Here is a 20,640-nt window from a genome sequence, read left to right as displayed (position 1 = left end):
ATAAATGAGGCATCTTTGATTCAGAGAAATATGGTATTAGGAGTTGTCAAGGGGGTGAGATTGATCAGCTCCCTAAGTAAAATGTTGGTGCAGTGATGACCCTGCAGAATTCCCCTCGGGTTTCAGAGGCCTTGTCATTGAATAGCCCCTAGTAGTTGGGGTGGGGGTGGGGGGGAGGAAGTAGAAAGAAGGACTGATGGTTATGCAAATTTAGCAAATTTAGTCAGCAAGTGTTTATGAAGCATCTGTTATGTTTTACTCTGGAGCATTGTCTTTTGGCATCTGTACATGACTATACCTTCTTGAGATTAGTCAACTTCCCGGATGGGACACTTGAAGCTTTGAAGGGTTTGACAGGTAAGAAAATGAGGCAAGAATAGGTGGGGAAGAGACCAGGAGGATTTAGCACATAGACTGTAGCTAAAACAGACCATGTATGTGGAAATTAAAATTTGATGAGGATGTCAACATCACAGTGGAAAGAGTAAACTTATAGAATGCTCAGGTTTGTAGAATTACTGAGTTTTAGGGTTGGAAGGTATCTCCAAGGTCATCTAGACCAGCACTGTCCAAAAGAAATACAATGCAAGTCACAAAGGTAAGTCATACATGAAAGTTTAAAATTTCCTAGTAGCTGCATTCAAATAAGTAAAAAGAAATACAAGAAAATAATTATATTTTACCTAATCAAATATATCTAAACTCGAAATTTCAACATATAATCAATATTTTCTTGGTTGATTTTTTTTTTTTTTGACAGAGACATAGCGAGAGAGGGAACACAAGCAGGGGGAGTGGGAGAGGGAGAAGCAGGCCTCCCGTGGAGCAAGGAGCCCGATGCGGGGCTCGATCCCAGGACCCCGGGATCATGACCTGAGCTGAAGGCAGATGCCCAACGACTGAGCCACCCAGGCGCCCCTGGTTGATTTTTTTTTGAAAATTTTATTTATTTAAGAGTAAGAGAGCGTGTGTGCATGCACTCACAAGCAGAGGGGAGGGGAAGCACAGAGGAAGTGGGAGAAGTAGATTCCCCACTGAGCACTGACTCCAGGCTAGATCCCAGGCCCCTGGGATCATGACCTGAGCCGAAGGCAGACGCTTAACTGACCAAGCCACCCAGGCACCCCTTATTGATTGATGATATTATTGATACTACTTATTTCTCAATTTATTGAGATATTTTACATTCCTTCTTCGTACTAAATCTGTGAAACCCAGGGTGTATTTAAACTGATAGCACATCGGGGCGCCTAAGTGGCTCAGTCGTTGGGCGTCTGCCTTCAGCTCGGGTCACGGTCCCAGGGTCCTGGGATCGAGCCCCGCATCAGGCTCTCTGCTCAGCGGGAAGCCTGCTTCTCCCTCTCCCACTCCCCCTGCTTGCGTTCCCTCTCTCGCTGTCTCTCTCTGTCAAATAAATAAACTCTTTAAAAATAAATAAATAAATAAACTGATAGCACATCTCATTTGGGACTAGCCACGTGTGACTAGTGGCTTCTATTCTGATGGTACAAATCTAGACCAACCGTCACTCTTACAGGTGAAGAAACTGAGGCACAGAAAAGCCCAGCACAAATAGCTGCAGAATGCCTTCTTTCTCTACACCACACTACCAAGATCCTGTTTGTGACAAAGAACTTGAGAAACCAGTTTGTCCAAGGGGGGCAGGACCAAACGCAGTGACCTCAGACAGCATAGAGTGTCTGACAGAGGAGCTGAGAAGAACAAATAGATCTGCAGATGGTCATTTCAAGGCTCTGAGGGACCGTGAGGCAGGCCTTGCCCAGGAGGGTAGAAGGTGAGGGAGAGTGCAAGAGAGAAAGTTGGCAACTGAAGGGAAAAAAACAGACCAGGCTGAGGATGCGCAGTGGTATTTGTCTCTCCTATCCGTTGTCATCTTCTGTACCACCCCTCAGGCAGCTGAACTCGCCATCAAGTTTCTGCCTCCCCAACGCAGTCTGGAAGTAGTTCGGGCTGTGGGACCCCAGCTGATTGGAATTGGAAAGCACAGTGCAGTAAGTAGGGTACTGGGACAGAAAAGAAATAGATTCACGGAGAGGGTGGAATTCCGGTGCCATCTACACCCAGGAGGGCATGTGGGGTGGGCCTCTTGGCAGGTGTGACCTGCAGTTAGTTCTGTGGAAATAGAGGAGATGGTCTCCAGGCTCTGATTCCCCCACTCTGCAGGCTGCAGAGCTCTACCTGAACCTGGACCTAGTCAAGGAAGCGATCAATGCTTTCATTGAGGGTGAGGAGTGGAACAAGGCTAAGCGCGTGGCCAAGGAGTTAGATCCCCGGTAAGCTGCTGACCCCTTCTCTCCAGGAAGTTCTCTTACTTCCTTTTGTAAGGAGGAGGAAGAAGTTCTCATGGGAAGGGTGTGCATCCCAGGACTGTGTAGTGTTAGATCTCTGCACATCTTCACAGGTATGAAGACTACGTGGACCAGCATTATAAAGAGTTCCTCAAGAACCAGGGCAAAGTGGACTCGGTGAGACTTGCAGAGAGTTAGCAAGAGGCCAAACACATGGAGGCTCAAGGGATTTCCCTCCTCCTCTCCCTGCTCATGTCATGTTTGTCCTCTTAACTCTGTCTTTTCCACTGATCCATAGCTGGTGGGTGTGGATGTGGTGGCTGCTTTGGACCTGTATGTGGAGCAGGGCCAGTGGGACAAGTGCATTGAAACGGCTACCAAGCAGGTACTGCTCTCTTCCTGCCATCCCTAGCTCTTCTGGACATTTTCCCTTGGCTCCCCTTGCCCCAGAGCTGTATCTCTCTTACTTCCTCCAAAGCCCAACCCCAAAGATCCCTAACCAGCATCAGAGAGTCAGTCTTCCACCCTTTTGAAACTGGAGTCAGAGGCCTAGCTGGGCCTGACTTACACAGGCCTTTGCCTCCTAAACAAATCCATGGCCTCAAGTTACCACCCCACCCTCTCTGCCTGGTCTTACTGATCCCAACCTCCCCATGCTTTTCCTCCATCTCCGGGACAGAACTACAAGATTCTGCACAAGTATGTGGCTTTGTATGCGACTCACCTGATCCGAGAGGGTGGCTACGGGCAGGCACTAGCCCTGTATGTGCAGCACGGAGCTCCTGCTAACCCACAGGTACCAGCCTGCTGCTCAGGGTGAATGTTCTCCAAGGAAAGTCTTACCTTCTCCTCAAGAACCACCCATTCCCTCGGCAACTGTCTTCTCAAAGGATTCTTTTAGACAGCGTCATGCCCAGGGACCCCCCCCACACCAGCGTCTTCTGAAATGTACAGCCACTCAAGATTTCTCGTTTGAGGATACCTTCAGCAACCTCCTCGTGCCCTTAGCTAACACAGGGAAGCCTTTCTTTCTTTCTTTCTTTCTTTTTTTTTTTAAAGATTTTATTTATTTATTTGAGACAGAGAGAATGAGAGACAGAGAACATGAGAGGGAGGAGGGTCAGAGGGAGAAGCAGACTCCCCGCCAAGCAGGGAGCCCGATGCGGGACTCGATCCCGGGACACCAGGATCATGACCTGAGCCGAAGGCAGTCGCTTAACCAACTGAGCCACCCAGGCGCCCAACACAGGGAAGCCTTTCAGAGATGAATTCTGCACACACCTCTAGGGCCTTACTAACTTCCTTCAGAGACTAAACACTGCTCTCCTACCTGAGCACCCCAGCTCAATGGAATATCAGTCCATTAACGTGTGACTGCATTCGCGTTCACACATCTGTCCACACGCAGACTGCCAATTGTAAGAAAGTTATTTTCTTACTCTTCTTTCTCTTCCTGAAAATGATCAACACTTTCTCCATCATTGTTCCCTAGCTCCTCCACATGCATGCTTACAGCCTGTATCCTCTTCGGCCCCACATGCACTTTCTCTTCTAGTTACCCCTCCTCACTCAGCTCTCCTTTCCCCACTACCCCTAGAACTTCAACATCTACAAAAGGATCTTCACGGACATGGTGAGCTCACCTGGGACCAACAGTGCTGAGGCCTATCACAACTGGGCTGATCTTCGGGACGTGCTCTTTAACTTGGTGAGGAAGTCAGGTCCATGACAGAGTTACAAGGCTACCCCACCTGTCCCTATCCCCCTCTCTTCTTTCAGGCACATAAACATTTACCTTCAAATGGGCTGCACCTTTGTCCAGGTGGCCATGAGCTCTCCGGCACTCCTCCAACCCCTGACCCAGGCTGTGCTCTCTTCCTGCTCTAGTGTGAAAACCTGGTGAAGTCTAGTGAGGCAAACTCTCCAGCCCACGAGGAGTTTGAGACGATGCTGCTGATTGCTCATTACTATGCCACTCGCTCAGCTGCCCAGAGTGTCAAACAGCTGGTGAGATTGGGCGGGGGGCAGGCAGGGGGAAGCACTCAGTCTTACAGACACATCTTCCAATGTCTGAAGTTGAATGAATTCAAGTTCTGGATTCTCAAAACTTGGTCCACTTCTCTCGTAGCTTCTCTTCTGTTTAAACAAATCTTTAACCCTCGCTGAGGTGGTTTTCTTCCTGGACTCCTCCACTGACCTTCTTAGGACTCTGCCCACATAGCTCCAGGCTCATTATACTTAAACATTCAAATCCCACAATTTCTGTATTGATCTCTTACAACATACACACTTCTTTGGCTGATTCGTGATAGCATAATGTAAATTTATTGTGTGTACTTGAATGATAGAAATAATCTAGGCCTAGTTCTCTTGTGCAGAGGAAAAAGACCCAGAACCGCTTGAGATCCAGAGCAATTTCATATGTATTACTGGTTTTTTGGTTCTCTGGCTGCTTTAGTTATAAGATCACTGGTCTGGTAGCTTAGTCGCTACAGTGCCAGGATCATAATGCTTTGACTTTAATCTGTAGGAAACTGTGGCTGCCCGGCTTTCTGTTTCGCTCTTACGCCACACTCAGCTCCTACCTGCAGACAAGGCCTTCTATGAAGCAGGCATTGCTGCCAAGGTGAGCTGGGACAAGGAAGGGTGTGGCCGAGGAGATAGGGACATCAAAAGTTGGGAGGTAGAATACGCTGTCTACTCAGGTACAGCAAAGCAGAGTTTGGGGCGGATGATATGGAGGACATCGTTTTCTTGTGTCTTCCTGGATTCTTTCCCCTGCATCCTGGAGAAGCAGCATCCAAATCCCAGCTGCTCACTCCCACTTGCAATTTTTCTGTTGCAGGCAGTTGGCTGGGAGAACATGGCATTCATCTTCCTCAACCGCTTTTTGGATCTGACTGATGTGAGTAGAGAAGTTGTGCCCAGAGGGTGGGAGGTTTTGCCTGTCACAAGCTGTGTCTATCTCATGGCTGCCCACTCTGCCGCAGGCAATCGAAGAAGGGACTCTGGATGCCCTTGACCACTCTGACTTTCAGGATACAGACATTCCCTTTGAGGTGCCACTCCCAGCCAAGCAGCACGTACCGGTAAGAGAACGAGATTGGAGAACAGGGAAGGCCTCACCGGTGTGAGGGTGCTGTGAAGGGAGGACACTTAATCACTTTATGTTGGTCCTCCTAACCTTTGTAACGGGCATCAGCTAGCAACATCTTTGGAAGGGCTATTCCTTCAGTGAAAGTAGAAGGAGAGAAAAAAGAAAACTAAGTTGGTGACCATGAACCCCATCCAAGGAGGATCATGTATGGGTAAAAGATGATGCACAGGACGACAGTTAAGTAAGACTCCCAACTCACCACCTTCCACTTGCCCTGCCCTGCGTGAAGCTGCTCCTCCTTCTGTCCTTCCCAGGAGGCTCAGAGGGAAGAGGTTCGAGACTGGGTACTCACAGTCTCAATGGACCAGCGGCTGGAGCAGGTTTTGCCTCGGGATGAGCGCGGTGCCTACGAAGCTTCCCTGGTGGCAGCGAGCACTGGAGTTCGGGCACTACCCTGCCTCATTACAGGTACAGAACTCTACAGCAACCCACGTTCTGTGGTGGGTGGAAAGGAAGGGAACACAGCAGGATCAAGAGAGTATCTTACTCCGAAATTGCTCTTGGTTTTCCCCCTAAAATGCCAGTTCATCTTTTTTTCTTCCCCCACAGGATACCCCATTCTGAGGAACAAAATTGAATTTAAGCGGCCAGGGAAGGCAGCTAACAAGGACAACTGGAATAAGTTCCTTATGGCTATCAAGGTTAGAGAGGGAGACTTGGAGGGTGGGGACAGGGAGAGCAGCACTGAAGGAAAATAAGAAACTACTAGAAGGGTGGTGGAAATGTCAAGAAGGCAGGTACCGGCCCTGAACTCTGCTCTCCCTACCAAGATGGGGTTGATTTTCTTTAGAGAAGGAATGCTTTTCCTTAGCACTAATGCATTCCTCTCTTGTTCTTCTGTTTGTCCACAGACTTCCCATAGTCCAGTGTGCCAGGATGTGCTGAAATTCATTAGTCAGTGGTGTGGAGGGCTACCCAGCACCAGCTTTTCCTTTCAGTAACTGGCAGGGCTCGGGGAAGAACTACTGGATTCTCTCCCTCATTAAAGTCTTGTAGGTAGTGGAGACCGCTGTGTTCTTTGAATAAAGTCATCCCCAACATCAGCCTAGTGCCCTTTTCCCCGGAAAAGGAATCATCATCAAGTAGAAGAAAAGTTCTTTTATTACAACTGTTTACGTCATCTCGGGGTTTATGTCACCGTTGTGAACTGAGCCTCTGGATCAGCACCTGCTCCACAGAACGGAGAACCTGGGTCAGAGGGCAAGCAGCACGGCAAAGGACTTGACCCAGTTCTAAGAGTGGTTCCCTGCCTCCACCCTTTCCCTGGCCCCAATTCTCACATATTACCTGTCCTAAGCCCAGCTTTTCTGGGATGCCTGCATTTCTTGATTTTGATCCAGTAGCTGCTCATTTTCCTGTCTTTTACACTTAGGAAGTTCAAGCTCTGTCAGTTCCTCTAGCTGTAGGGGAGGATGGAGTTAGTACTCCTGCCCCGAATTATAGTTCAGCACTTTTTCAACACAGCCAGTCTGTATTGAATGAGCCCTTCCTGTTCCTCTTCCTTACCTGCTCCTGAAGCCCTTCCTTCCTGCAGGGCCCAGCCCCACGCAGGGTGAGTGCAGCCACACAGCAGTAACCAGACAGGGCCGCCTCCGCTGCAGACATGAGCAAAGAAGGGATCCAGAGAGCCAAGGCTGTATCCTACAAGGCGAAGAGGAAAGGGGGAGGGGGTACTGAGAGGGAGCAGGACAGGAAGTAAACAAGTAGGGGTGGTTGAAAGGGCCAGGGCCAAGGCCCTGGAGACTGCAAAAAGGCTGAGAAGAGCACGCACTCACATAGATTCTTGTGGGGTCAAATGGGCAGTCAGCCCATGGTCCAGGCCCCTGGTCCAGCGGTAGCAAAGGATTCAGCAGTCCTGGATGGCAGTCAGCAATCAGACGGCGGCCACCGTTGGCCACAGTGAGTGACACAGCAAGGAGGAGGCCCAGGGAGCAGGCGGCGGACAAGAGCAGGTTCACCAGAGCTACCACCAGCAGGGCCCAGTGCTGGCAGGGGCAGAAGATCAGGGTGAGCGGCTGGGCGCGCCGGCTGCTGTCTCCCACTATAAGGCACCTTGGTTTCTCTGTTTGAGGCTCCTCCTCCCACTTAAAGATGAAGCTGAGTCGGGTCCTCATTTCCCTGACCCAAGCCTCATTAAAGCTCCAGAAATCCCCTCTCACCAGTCGTGGGCGCAGAAGGTTCCTGGATGCCAAGAGGGCCACAAGTCCCACGGAAACACTCTGGAATACACAAAGACTGAAGCCCGCGCCGCTCTACGTCCCGCCTCCCCTCCCCCACGCCCGCGGCCCCGCCCCCCGCCGCGCTCACCAGCAGCCCCGAGCCCACGGAGATGACATTGGCCGTGGTGTACTCCGGGGTGACGGCGCCGCGGGGATTGGCCACGTGTCGCAGGACTGTGCCGTGCAGCACGGCCCCCAGGAGCAGGTTCACGTGGCCTACCAGGATCAGCGCGAGGCCCACGCGCATAAGCCGCCGGGGGCCGCGGGCCGCGTCTGCAAAGCACGGGGGGAAGGGCAGGCCTGAGCCGGGAAAGGAACCGGAGGGCCCCTCGTGGCCGCCGCCCCCGCCGGTGAACCAGGGGCTGTGGGGCGGGTGGCCGGCGGACGGAAGGGACCGAGCCCGGGGCCGGAAATTACCGAATCTGCAGAGGCGGCAGCACCCCATCGCGGCCCTCCGCGCCTGCCGCCGGGCAGCTCTCTCTACCTGGCCCCGGCCCCGCCCCCGCTCCCCCGGCCAGTCCCTCCCGCTCGCCACCTGAAGGCCCAGCCCCGCGCGCGCCCCGGGCGGGGCTCCGAGCCCGCGCCCCCTGGCGGCGAAGGCGCGCGTGCGCGCGCACACATACACACACACACACACACACACACGACGCTTTTAGCAAAAAGTAGACTTTTATTACAGCAGCAACTGAGGCGAATCGAATGGCCCCCCAGGGCCACCACTGCAGCACCACCCTTCTCTCCCACCCCGTCGGCCCCAGCGGGATTGTAGACTTCAGCTCCCCCAGTGCCCGTGGGCCTCCTTTCCACACAGGCTGGGCGGGAGCCGGCAGATCAGCTACTAGCCCCCAACTAGAAGGCGGCTGCTGAGAAGGCCCAGGCCCACGTCTGTGCAAAACAAGTAAACAAAGTGCAGAGGGGAGGAAGAGAAGGGGAAGGGGGAGGGTGATGCTCAGAACCAGGGAGCCCCAAAGCCCTCCTGAATAATAAAGGAGAGAAGGGGCTTCACAGGGTAATACTGACTGGGGGGAGGGGGCAGGAAGGCTGTTGCGCGTCTAGTGACGGCCACAGCTCTGATGAGGGGCCTGGCCCGAGTGAGCTCTAAGAGGAGACGGTGACAGCGGCTGAGTTGAGGGTGCTGTTCCTGGCAAAATTGAACTTGTTCAGGGTCTCCTCTAGCAGAGAAGTCAGTCGGCTCTGGTCAGCCTGGGGGAGAAGAGCTGGGTGAGACCGGGCGAGAGGAGAATGGAGCGCGCGGCCAGGGCGGCTGAAGGCAGAAAGCTCACCTCGCTAATGAAGCCCAGCTGCACCAGCTCAGCTGCCAACTCCGGGATGTTCTCATCTGACAGAGAAAAGGGAGGCGGTGAGCACGGTGTGCGAGTAAGGGGCCCTCAGCCCGTCGGGTCAGCCCAGCTGGGAAAGAACGATACAAGCAAAACTGCCACGTCTACCGATCTGTTCTATGTGCGTCAATGTGTTGCTGCCCTGTAACCCTCTTCCCCACCCCTAAGAATGTCCCTCACAGATAAGACGCAGAGACTCTCATCCTCGGAGGGAAAGGAGAGACTCACTTGGCATCAGGTCACAGCTCAGGTGCCGGTTGAGTTTGTCCTCCAGCTTCAGAAGAAGCGTCAGCTGGAGAAGAGGACAGTCAGAAAATGAGGCTCCCCTTCTCCACCCCCGGCCACCCAGCCCTTTGCAGCCCTGGCCCTGAGCCTTACGTGGTGTTTGACTCCCTCCTCCACTGACTCGATGTTGCACTGCATCAGCACCACCTAGGGAGAAGGGATGCAGAGGGTCACCACAGCAGTATTACCAAGAAATAAAAAGCCCCGAACAGCTAGAAGACTTTCCAGCCTGCAGGACAAGCTTGCTAGAAACCAGAAACACATTCTTTTCTCTAAAGGACAAAGCCTTATTTGATGTGTCCTCTTCTCCCTTCCACCATGACCACAGAGACCTGCACAGCCCTTAGCCCCACCTTGCGGGTCTCCACCTCAGCTGGTTCAGGTGTTGGAGTCTTGACAGAGGGGGGCACAACAGGTGAGGTCACCTCCTCCTGCTGTGGCTGCTGGGGCCGAGGTAGCCCAAAGGCTGTCAAGGGGTAGATCCCATTCCTAGAGCGAGATCAAACAGGTCACACGGGCTCTGTGAATGTCTCAGGACACCCACCCTGCTTCTTCAAGCACGCCTTTCCTCTCACCCTTCTCTCACCTGACATCTTCAAGGAATTTATCCAATTCCAGAGCCGGTGACTGAGAGTACCTGCAGGAGAAGAGAAAGGAAGGAAATAAGCAAAACAGCAGATTCAACAATTCCCAAAGAATGGACAGCTGACAGAACCCTCAGTGGTAGTGACAAATCTGTCCCTTTCAGACCCTCTCAGTTAGTTACTCACAAAGTCTGTACTGGTTCCCTTCCTGGTCCTGCAGGAATTTCAGCCAGTACAGCACTGGTATCCATGTTTTTGGTGATCTCCTCCAGAGCATTCTCTGGGATCATGTCTGGAGGGCATGATGAAATGGAAAGTTGTTAGATTAATGTCCCAGAAGGCCCAGGGATCCTGGGGGGTAAAGAATTCCTTTGGAAGTGGAAAAGGAAAGAGAGCATTGCTAGTGATAGTTATTAACGCTCCGGAAGGGTAGAAAATTCCTAGGAGGGCCAAGGGGACTCACGTTGGTGTCCCACAATGCAGTGGGCAGCAAGGAGTTTGAGCGAGGGCACTTCAAACAGTGCTGGGTGGAACAGAAGTTCTCTGGCTGTTGGTCTGCGAGCAGGCTCAGAATGCAGGCACTTTTGAATGAACTCCTACAAAAGGGAATGAGGAAGTAGAGCGGGAATCTGGCAACCAGACCACTGCGTTCATCATGATACTTCATCACTCATACTTAGGACAGGCTTTATACATACTAGGTGGTCAGCACTGGCTGAGGGAGTAAACTGTTACATGTATCTGAAAGGGCTTTGAAGATTCTAAGGTATTAACATGAAAGGTATTGTTCATGGTTTTTCTGGTTTTAATTGTTTTTCTACTCTCCAACCACAAGCTTTCTCTTTTTTTTTTTTTACTATTCAAACTTCCAAATTCTTTTTCCTGATATTCCTACTTTTTTTTTTTTAAGTTTTTTTTTTTATTTATTTGCGAGAGAGAGAATGAGAGACAGAGAGCATGAGAGGGAGGAGGGTCAGAGGGAGAAGCAGACTCCCCGCTGAGCAGGGAGACCGATGTGGGACTCGATCCTGGGACCCCAGGATCATGACCTGAGCCGAAGGCAGTCGCTTAACCAACTGAGCGACCCAGGCACCCCTGATATTCCTACTTCTTATTCCTACTTCTGTGCTTTAACAGCCCACTCACGGTCTTCCTTCCTCTCCGACTCTCACCAGTTACCTCTCTGTTCCCAAACCTATCTGCTGTGGTCAACAGTATTCACCATCTTTTTATTTCCCAAGCCAACTACCACAATTTCCTTTGTCTCCTACAATCATTGATTAAGTTCACTGGCTTTCCCCAAGCTTCCTCCTCACGCACACACACCCCTTTCCCACCTCCCGTAGGTCCCATGATGATTAATCTGCTTTTCTTTTCCTCCTTACAAACCTGAAGGCCAAGAAGGTCATATACCTAATCTGTCACTCGAATGCCCCAACCTAACAATGAACTAGAAATTTACTCCACACCAGCCTCAGGACTTCCCACTAGTCTCCCTATTACACTGTCTAATGAGTTACAAACTATCCTTGTTTGAACCTTCCTGTCCAGCCTCTACTTACTGTAGTCTATCTATACTGATTCATAACCTTATACCCTTTAAATCTTAGCTTGTTATTTCAGGGCACTTTCCCTACGTAAAACTATGTAAATATAAAACCCCAAATGACAGATTTAATTTAAACTGGTCAATCTGTTTAAAAATATCAAGATGGTTGTCTGAGACCATATACCAATTACCTGAGGTAACCATTAAATTAGTTTACCTCCAGGTAGACACACCTAAATTAACACACAATCTTTACCCCCAATACTACCCATCTTAAACCCTTAACCTGTGTGTGTATATATACAAAAAACAACACAGGTACCACCTAGGGAAATATTCAAATATTCACTGCTTTTGCCTGTCCTTTCTGCTTTCTGTTTTCTTGCTCTTAGAAGACAGCATATTCCAAGTAAGTAAAAAGGAAGAAAAACCTAAAGAACATTTCAAAGTCTGTTCAGGGAGTGATCCAGAAGATTCTTACCCTCTGTAATGGGTCTTCTAGAAGCTGGATGGCACTGCTGATAGCTTCCTGTGGCACATATGAGGACTCTCCATTGCCCTGGATCTCCAGCACTGCCATCTGCAGTGAGAGGGAACAGAAAAGACCAGCAGAAACTTCAGAACTTCAGTGCTCCAGAATCACGCCCTCAAGACCTTACTTGTCCTCCCTCCATTTCCCCCTTCCATCTTCTAACTTGACCCCTTTCCAACACCACTGCTTGTGGTTTCCTCACCTCCAGTGCACACATGCCAAAGGAGTAGATGTCCACTGCTGTTGTCACATTAGTGACTTCTAGGGAAAACAGAGAAGCCTTTGGTGAATCAGAGGATGGGGGTAAGGGGTTGCAGAAATGCCTTTTAAAAACTTTTTGTAAGCCAGCAAAGAACTAGAAGTTTCAGTTCTATTACCTCTGGGCCTCGGGTTATAAGGTGGAAACCTGGAGAACAGGGAGAGGGCAGAGAAATTGGTGCCTCACCTCCATACTCTGGTGCAAAGAAGTGTAGATTCTTCTGCTCTTCCCGACAAGTCTTCACATGATTGTTGATAGTGTCAGGAGCCACTGGGAGTAGGGGAGATACCCACAATCTGACCACCATCAACAAAGCATAGTCTCACTCCAGAGAGAGGTCCCCAAAAGCCAAATTCTCTCCTGATGACTCTAACCCTCAAGGCGCAAACCTGTCCTTTTCCCACCTTGAACCACAGACTAAACATGACCACCACCTACTTCCCCTTTCTTGGGTCAACTGCTTCTCATTTAAGGTCCCTAATTCAGCAGCAACAAACACTCCACACTAAACTAATAGGTATATAGGGACCTTGGGCTGGCCAAGAAGCAATGGAGGCTAAGGAAAAACTTTTGCTTGTGATCTGCTCACCTTCCCCAAAGCTCAGGAGTATCTAATCCCTGTCACATGAAAACGTATGGTCTAATTCTTTCAGCTACCCTGCAAATAGCATAAAAACACAGGCAGCCCTTTCTAATCTGGGACAATTAAAGATCTCAGAAACTTGGATAAAAAAGGTAAGAAGGATTAACAGTACAACCAACTAGATACCCTCCTTCTTACCCACCTTTGCTGACTAAAACTCAAAAACAGCTCAAAGTTGAACCAATACCCTTGAATCAGTCTCATGTTTAGTCCACCAAAATTTTAGACTCCTGCTCTACTCCCTTATTCCTCAACATTGCTGCCACAGGCCTTAACGAGGAACCAGGGCCGGGCCCAATTTGGACTCACTCAGATCGTAAACAATGACAACAAATCACAGAGAGTCTGGGAGCACAGTATGATTTAGGGAACCAGCCTGATGATGAAGGGAAATAAGAATCCAGGACATAAATGGCCAGCCAGGCAGAATCCACAGGAAACAAGCAAGTTATGGAAGAGCAAGCAGGTGGAGGGCTGGTAGGGAGAAGCCAAGCAGGCATAACTAGGCAGGGGAGGTAGGGGAACAGGGCTTGCTCCCACGACTGCATGCACTGGGCAGCCGCAAAGGGGAGCAGACGGAGCACAAACAGAGCCCCACAATGGGGCAATAGGGAGCTCTCACCATTAGCAAAAATCCTATGAAAGACTGTTGGGAACAGAGCAGCCCGTAAGCGGGAGGGAGGAAAACAGAGAAAAGTTGTGAGCAATGGAGCAGCCAAGCCCCAGACAAATGGACACACAAATCACACAAAGACACAGCACACAGAAATGTTATACACAGCACACAGATACACGGCAAATGAAAGCACTCACAGCAGGCACAACCTGGAACCTCCTTTGGTAGGGTCTGGCCCCAGGGGTTCAAGTCAGACCTCAGACCCATCTCTTGCCCTTTTCCAACCTCCTATCAAGATCTCTGGATTGGGGCCCCTGGGTGGCTCAGTTGGTTAAGCGACTGCCTTCGGCTCAGGTCATGATCCTGGAGTCCCGGGATCGAGTCCCACGTCGGGCTCCCTGCTCAGCAGGGAGTCTGCCTCTCTCTCTGACCCTCCCCCCTCTCATGCTCTCTATCTCATTCTCTCTCTCAAATAAATAAATAAAATCTTAAAAAAAAAAAGATCTCTGGATTAATCCACTTCCCTCCAAAAAAGGTGTAAGATCAATCCTACCCCCTACTTACCCCTAGCAAAGTCCTATCTCTTACCACCAGCCCACACCTCAGAATTTTGCTCTACTCTCCCCACTCCTTTCACCTTACCCCCATGGTTCCCAAATTCCCGAGGCTCCCCTGCCCAGAACCTCTCCCTCCCCTCACCAGAGCCAATCTTGATGAGTCCGTTGTGCTGGATGAAGATGGTGTCACAGGTCAGGTTCCCATGGATGATGGGGGGGTCACAGGAGTGCAGGTAGCTGTGGGGGCACTGGGCTGTTAGAGGGGCCACTGGGAAATTAAGGGCAGGGGGAACCCAAGGGTTAAGAGGAGCAAGGGCCTGGTCTCTTGCTGGTCACCACAAAGATAATCCCCACACTCTGAATCTCCATTATGCCTCATGAGTTAAATAGCTGGATAAGCACTAGGAGAAAGAGGTGGGAGATAGCATCGTGGTTAGGGCATTAGGATGGACCCTTTAAAAGATAATAGGGGCCTAATCTTGACAGTATAGGACAGTATAGAGTAGTGCCCTACAATCTGTTTGGAGGAACTAAACCAGGAAATAGGGGAAAAACACTAACCAGATCCTACTTACCTAAGGGCAGAGAGGATTTGCGTGCACCAGCGCTTCCAAGCCTGGAACAGTTTGATCAAAGGGTCAGCAGTAATCCCCTCTCTTAACCCTCCAACTAGTTCTCCTCCATCCCTTCCCGATTAGCTTCATGATTAATATAATCTTTTTAAAACCCCCAAACCAGCCTAAAGCTTTGTCTGCTCTCCCTCCATACCTTTTCATTCATAGTCTTGTGGTTCTTCTTGGTCTTCTTCAGAAACTGCTTAAGACTCCCAGATGACATGTATTCTGTGATAAAAATGACCTGGAGAGACAAAGCACTCAAATAAGGCCTTAGAGTAGAAATGATCCCCTACCTGATGACATGTATACCAGATATATATTAGATTTGGAAGTCTGGTGGTGGTTTTTTAAGTTTCCCTTTTATTGTTAGCACTATTTCCTTAGATTTAATAGGACGAAAAAAACTACTGAACAACAAGAGCTATGGGAAGTAGGGATGCCTGGGTGATTCAGTCTGTTAAGCGTCTGCCTTTGGCTCAGGTCATGATCCCAGGGTCCTGGGATCGAGTCCTGCGTCAGGGGGGGGTCCTTGCTCAGCGGGGAGCCTGCTTTTCCCTCTGCCTGCCGCTCCCCCTGCTTGTGTGCTGACAAGTAAATAAAATCTTTAAAAAAAAGAAAAGAGCTATGGGAAGGAAACAAAAGTTTCCTCATTTCTGCCCCATCCATCACCAGACAAAAGGCATAGGACATAGACAAAGCCCTACTCTCATCTTCACAACAGCTGATTTCAGTTTTGTTTCAAAACTACCTTATTTTCATCTCTAAATGTAAAAAGAATAAATGTAGCTAGTCTCTTTGTGGTAAACTCAAGAAAAAGTTCTTACCCTGGCCTTGTTCTCTTTAATGTCAGCCCAATACTTGTGAAACTTAACAATGTTGAGATGTTCCAACTGAATCAGATTATCAAACACAGCACGGACCTTTTCCTGAGAGCAGGGGAGAGAGTGGATAACAGGGTTCAGAAATCACTATAATCCTGAAAAGCCATTCCTTATCCCTCCCCAGAAATGATCTAATCCCAACATACTCTCCTCCTACTCAGCTTCTCAACACCAATTCCTCTTTAACACCTGCATTCTTTTTTTTTTACTTAAGTTCAATTAATTAACATATAATGTATTATTTAAGGCGTACAGGTCTGTGATTCATCAGTCTTATATAACAATCAGTCTTATATAGCACTCACCACAACACATACCCTCCCCAATGTCCATCATCCAGCCACCCCATCCTCCCACCCCTTCCCCTCCAGCAACCCTCAGTTTGTTTCCTAAGATTAAGAGTCTCTTACGGTTTGTCTCCCTCTCTGGTTTCGTCTTGTTTCATAACACCTGCATTCTAACACCCCACAGGCTACATCCTTTCACCATTACCTACCTCCTGCAGCTTGTAGTTCTTGCGTTCAGAGAATTGGACCTCATTCCACACAACCTCTACACCCTCCTCTGTATCCATGGCCAGGTATGCACTGTCAATACCTGGTACATTCCGTTGATTCACCTGAGAAGAAATTCAAATGGAAAGGAATTATTAAAGTTGCCTTATAAACCCTCCATTTTAATACTCTACATGATCATCCTCTCCTAGGCTCTGATCTGTTAAAGTTTGGTCTGCCCCTTTGAGACTTTCCCCTTCCACTTTGCACTTAGAATTCACTCCCCCAAGAGTGACACTACAACCACCTTACCTCTTCTCGCCTCTTCTGCCACCGCCCACATGGTGACTCTTCCAAGATCTCAGACTCATCTTCACTTTCTTCTTCTTCCTCTGGGGAAGCAGCTGAGGTCGTGGAGGTCACAGGAGGTGACACTGACGTCAGGCCAGGAGCTGAGGATGAGGATTCTACCTTTGGGTCTGAGCCACTGCTGACTACTGTCTGGGACTCCCCCTCCGACATGCTGGAACAAACACTCAGGCCTGCATTGGTTGGGGCAAGGATGGAGGGAGAAGGCAGAAAGGGTCAGGATAGATCCATAAAGATTTAATTCTGGGGCACCTGGGTGAGTTCAAGCCCCACGTTGGGCTTCATGCTTAATCCTAATAACCTCATCTGGGGTTAAAAAGAAAACAAAATATATACCTCCCTTATTTCCTTTAAATCCAAAATCAAATTAACCCTGTCTGAACACAGAAACATTAACTACTCTCTTATCTAGAGAAGGTAACTTATCTTGGTTGAAGATGACCGACCAGGAGTGGCAAACCTAAGATTTATGACAATACAACCCCCATTAGTAAGGCCCAAATGAACGGCCAAATCAGGGACAGACACCACTCCTTCTCAGCAATACTCACCCAACAGCCTTCCCTTTGAATCCTCACCTGCCTCTATTTACACTGTGCTCAAGAACTAAGCTACATGGGCCCTGTTCAGAACAGATGACCCCAGACCCCAAAATGTTCCACTGATTCAGCCCTAAGGCTGGAATTGTAGTACTCTCAGCGAATTTATCCAGCTGAAACCCTCAGCTAATTTATTCCATTAGAATTCTGGTATTTGCTATCTGTCCCTCCTATACACAGATCAAGTCTGCCAGTCGATGCTGAGGCTACCCTTGGCCCAGGTGACTGGCAGTGGTTAGTGACTTCATCCCTGATGATCTCACCTTCCCTGTGATGTGAGTGTGCAAATGGGTATTGGTTAGCAACATTTTTTTTCATTCACTCATTCAACAAATGTTTATTAAGCACTTACTGTAGGCTAAGCACTGGGCTAGGTACTTGAGATACACTAGTGAATAAACTAAATGAGATGCCCACATTCATGGAGCCACAAATTTAAACTGATATAGAACTTCCAGCTTCCAGCTTTCATTTCATTCACATGGCTCAAAGCGCCACCCTCTGGGATACTAGATCTGACAGAGATATTCCCTCAAGAACAAATAAGTCAAGGGGCACCAGGGTAGATCAGTCGGTTAAGCATCTGTCTTGGCTCAGGTCATGGGTCCTGGGATCAAACCCAGAGTCTGGCTCCCTGCTCAGCGGGGAGTCTGCTTCCCCCTCTGCCCCACCCCCCATGCGGGTGGGCTCTCCCTCTCTCAAATGGATAAAATCTTAAAAAGAAAAAATTTTTAAAAAAAGAACAAATAACTCAAGATATGGCAGTTACAGGAAAAAGTACTATATAGTATAATATTTTTTTCAAGATACATGGCTACTTGGAAGAAAAAGAATTCTCAAAAGCTAAATGTCACTAACTTGTCCAGACAGTCACAGGACAACCGCTGAATGTTATTCCAAATCTCTAAGAACAATGGCTGTGAAGGAGTTGAAACCTGTGCGTGCTGGGCTCAAAGGAAGGCTCCAGTATGAAAGTGACATTCTGGAAAATAGATTTCCTCCTCCAAGTCAGTTCAGAATACAGAAGCCTCTGACTAACACCAATCTTTCGAAAAGCCCTCATTTTAGAACTCTTGGATACCCACTTCTGCCAATCTCCACCCCCAGCCTACACTATGTTCAACCCAAATCAGGAGATTCTCATTTGATGACATTCTAGTAAATACCAGAGAACCACAACACACTACAGAGAAAATCTGGCAAGATATTCTTTCCCTGTTATTTTCTAGGTCCTGCCTAGCACAGAGTTTATTCAACCAGCCAAGAAAGCTACTATCTGTATATCTTGGTAATCTACCAGAAAATGAGTTAGAGATCATTTTCGTTTTTCTTCCCCTGAAAAATAACTAAGAAAACAATAAGAAAGTTCATATGGATTACTTCCTAGAGATATTTATAGAATGCATCTTGAATCTGAACAGCTAAGTAAAATTTCCAGCTAGATTACAATAGGAAATACCAGTGGAGTTCTAATACAGGAAGCCTGTAACCAATGGGCTCTAAGGAAACGTCTGGACTCAGGGCGCAGACAATCCACACAACACCACAAAAGAAGCCAAACCTTTACCGGTCACAGACATGTCCTTGGAATGTGCTTGTCTTCTCCCTCCCCAAGCTTTCCCCAGCAGGCAAAATGAAGGCACTGCCCAAGATCCCCCAGCACTTCCCCTCCTGATGAAGAAACCATTGTAACGCTGGGATTTTCATCTCAGGGTCATTCAGAGGTGTAAGAGATCACATACGGAAAAGGTCATTTACGTCCCTACAAGGGAATCTCCTCGCCGCCTCCAGCAACCCCGAGAATAGTGTGTTCACTTCTGAGCAGTGTAGGTAGATCGTCGCGCAAAGTTTTTCTCGGAGACTTTTATTTATTGGACTGCAGCCCCTCTGCATTTCAACTCCTCGGCGACAGCTCGCAGGCCACGGGCCTCTGAGCTACCCTCACCCCGAGCAGACCAAAGGGCCTCCGGGACCCACAGGACTGTCCGCTCAGACGTCAAGCAAGCGCAGGGGACGGCTTCACGCTCCAACAGGTCGCCCCGCCCGCCGTCTGCAAGGGAGCGCCTGCAGTCCCGCAGGCCCGGGAGCCAGCGGCCGCCACCTCATCAAAGGCCGGCCCCGCGGCGCCGTCAGGGGCGCAGGCCACGCCCCCGCGCAGTCGGCGCGCCGGCCTCCGCCAGCAGGCGCGGCCCCGACGCTGCGCTTCCGCAGGCCGCGGGGCCCGCCACCACCGCCCCCGCCGCCGGCCCCGCCTCTCGTCAGCCCCAGCTCGACGCGAACGCCCCGGCCTCGCGCCCCGCGCCGGCAGAATTCCGGGTCGCCGCCACTCAGGGCAGGACGGGCAGGCCCGGCAGAAGCTGTGGGGCCCGGGCGGCCCCTCGGCTCCGGCGGGCCGGGCCTGGGCCGCCGAGCGAGCAGAACCGCCACCAGACACCCGCCTGCCGGGGTCCCAGCACCCCGGGGCGCGGAGGCCGACCTTTCCGTCCTCTCGCCGAACCCCTTCCTCCCGCTCATTTCCCTCGGCGCTCACCTCCTGACTCCGCTCCCCGCAGCCTGCGCTTCAGCTCCAGCTCGGGTTCGGGGCCGCGGACCAGAGAGACTCCCTCACAGCTGCGCTCCGCAGCGCAACCGAACTGCGGGCCCCGCCCTCGCGGCGTCCCGACCAACAGATGGGCGGTGCCGCACTGCCGTTGGGTTTCCATTGGATGAGGCGGTCAAGATGGGCGGTGCCCCGGGAAGACGGTCGCTCGGTGGCCTAGTCTTCAAGCCGGTCTCCTCCCCTTGAGCCTGTCCGGCGGAGACCTTTCGGAGCCTTCGGGGTGTTCGGGCTCGACTGGGGCTGGTCTCTCTGTCCATCCCTCCGTCCAGCCCAGGTGCCCCCGATGATTCTCCTGGGCGAAAGGAAGGCCTTCCCTCTCTTCTTGAAGGCGCCATGACAGTTCTGGTCCGACTGGAAGACAAAAGGAGCGAAAGACGTAGCCTCAATCCGGGAGGAGCGCCCACCCACTTTCATTATTTGGGGGGGCGAGACTGCGCAGGACACCAATTCTTCAGAAAACTTAAAAATTTTTCTGAATATACTCTGGAAATTGCATAGCACTGATATTTGCCAAAACTTTGCAAGAGGTTTTCACAGATAACTCGTTTGATCCTCGTAAGAAATTGAAATCATTCAATGCTAATTGACAAATGCAAGAAAACTGAATCAGAGGCATTAAACTATTCACCAAAAGTTGATAGGACCCAGATCTAGCATCCAAACAGATTTATCAAAGGCTTCCTTGAAAAGATGTTTGGGGAAAATTTGGATTGACTTCGAAGAAGTGGAAAGAAAAGATTCTGGGTGAGCCCGTTGATCTGCGAAAACTAAACGCTGAGTCTGAGCGGTATAAATTCGCTCTGCCATTAGACGTCTATTATGGAGGGAGGAAGATGAATCAACTATCACAACTTGGGAATGTCATAATCACTAAATTTCACTGCCCTTAAAGGGAATCTCTAATCCTTCTTAACTAATATAAAGAAGGATCCTGTATCTGGCAAAAGCCCTCTCATTTTCTCAAAATAGTTCTTTTTGCAACCGATCTCATCCTTTGATTCTTCTACCTTTGAAAGACAGGGCTCACACAC

At 49.9% G+C, this 20,640-nt stretch overlaps 3 protein-coding genes across 5 annotated transcripts in view; 1 reads left to right on the top strand and 2 right to left on the bottom strand.

Annotated features, from left to right (window-relative positions):
• Window positions 1-6,509, top strand: part of IFT172 (intraflagellar transport 172) — a 33,801-nt gene extending 27,292 nt beyond the window's left edge. For all 3 annotated transcript variants that reach the window (XM_035000798.1, XM_035000799.1, XM_035000797.1), the window contains 13 exons: window positions 1,914-2,012; window positions 2,185-2,294; window positions 2,423-2,486; window positions 2,608-2,694; window positions 2,989-3,105; window positions 3,907-4,017; window positions 4,197-4,316; window positions 4,840-4,935; window positions 5,155-5,214; window positions 5,300-5,398; window positions 5,721-5,874; window positions 6,016-6,107; window positions 6,318-6,509. In XM_035000798.1, coding sequence (XP_034856689.1) covers window positions 1,914-2,012; window positions 2,185-2,294; window positions 2,423-2,486; window positions 2,608-2,694; window positions 2,989-3,105; window positions 3,907-4,017; window positions 4,197-4,316; window positions 4,840-4,935; window positions 5,155-5,214; window positions 5,300-5,398; window positions 5,721-5,874; window positions 6,016-6,107; window positions 6,318-6,407 — 1,299 coding nt within the window. In that variant the 3' untranslated portion in view covers window positions 6,408-6,509. The remainder of the gene's footprint in view (window positions 1-1,913; window positions 2,013-2,184; window positions 2,295-2,422; window positions 2,487-2,607; window positions 2,695-2,988; window positions 3,106-3,906; window positions 4,018-4,196; window positions 4,317-4,839; window positions 4,936-5,154; window positions 5,215-5,299; window positions 5,399-5,720; window positions 5,875-6,015; window positions 6,108-6,317) is intronic.
• Window positions 6,510-6,549: 40 nt separating this feature from the next.
• KRTCAP3 (keratinocyte associated protein 3) lies at window positions 6,550-8,224 on the bottom strand. The gene is made up of 7 exons (XM_035000801.1): window positions 8,103-8,224; window positions 7,774-7,958; window positions 7,626-7,685; window positions 7,242-7,451; window positions 6,973-7,107; window positions 6,754-6,866; window positions 6,550-6,633 (listed from the first exon to the last, which is right to left on the bottom strand). Exons 1-6 carry the CDS (start codon window positions 8,128-8,130, stop codon window positions 6,759-6,761), a joined length of 726 nt encoding a protein of 241 aa, XP_034856692.1. The 5' UTR covers window positions 8,131-8,224; the 3' UTR covers window positions 6,550-6,633; window positions 6,754-6,758.
• A 111-nt stretch (window positions 8,225-8,335) lies between these two features.
• On the bottom strand, window positions 8,336-19,647 carry NRBP1 (nuclear receptor binding protein 1). Its single transcript, XM_035000800.1, has 18 exons — window positions 19,541-19,647; window positions 16,355-16,584; window positions 16,045-16,167; window positions 15,492-15,593; window positions 14,819-14,908; window positions 14,626-14,666; window positions 14,193-14,287; window positions 12,421-12,504; window positions 12,178-12,236; window positions 11,925-12,023; window positions 10,358-10,490; window positions 10,081-10,186; window positions 9,897-9,947; window positions 9,664-9,799; window positions 9,404-9,457; window positions 9,254-9,317; window positions 8,969-9,024; window positions 8,336-8,888 (listed from the first exon to the last, which is right to left on the bottom strand). The coding sequence occupies exons 2-18, from the start codon at window positions 16,562-16,564 to the stop codon at window positions 8,784-8,786; spliced, it is 1,608 nt and encodes a 535-aa protein (XP_034856691.1). The 5' UTR covers window positions 16,565-16,584; window positions 19,541-19,647; the 3' UTR covers window positions 8,336-8,783.
• Between the last annotated feature and the right edge of the window lie 993 nt (window positions 19,648-20,640).

This window comes from Mirounga leonina, unplaced genomic scaffold (genome assembly GCF_011800145.1).
Source record: "Mirounga leonina isolate KUSES-001 unplaced genomic scaffold, KU_Mleo_1.0 Mir_125, whole genome shotgun sequence".
In the NCBI taxonomy this organism is placed as follows: domain Eukaryota; kingdom Metazoa; phylum Chordata; class Mammalia; order Carnivora; family Phocidae; genus Mirounga; species Mirounga leonina.
This window is presented reverse-complemented; position numbering and strand designations above follow the sequence as displayed.

What these genes read in the sequence shown, in the direction of transcription:
- KRTCAP3 (XM_035000801.1), bottom strand. Translation starts at nt 8,130, where the DNA reads ATGGGGTGCTGCCGCCTCTGCAGATTCG. An exon ending in CCGTGGGCTCGGGGCTGCTG is followed by an intron (nt 7,686 to 7,773) that starts GTGAGCGCGGCG and finishes TGTGTATTCCAG; the next exon opens with AGTGTTTCCGTGGGACTTGT. An exon ending in TTGACCCCACAAGAATCTAT is followed by an intron (nt 7,108 to 7,241) that starts GTGAGTGCGTGC and finishes TTCGCCTTGTAG; the next exon opens with GATACAGCCTTGGCTCTCTG.
- NRBP1 (XM_035000800.1), bottom strand. Translation starts at nt 16,564, where the DNA reads ATGTCGGAGGGGGAGTCCCAGACAGTAGTCAGCAGTGGCTCAGACCCA. An exon ending in TTGGCATGTGTGCACTGGAG is followed by an intron (nt 12,024 to 12,177) that starts GTGAGGAAACCA and finishes CTCTCACTGCAG; the next exon opens with ATGGCAGTGCTGGAGATCCA. An exon ending in AGCTGGGCTTCATTAGCGAG is followed by an intron (nt 8,889 to 8,968) that starts GTGAGCTTTCTG and finishes CTTCTCCCCCAG; the next exon opens with GCTGACCAGAGCCGACTGAC.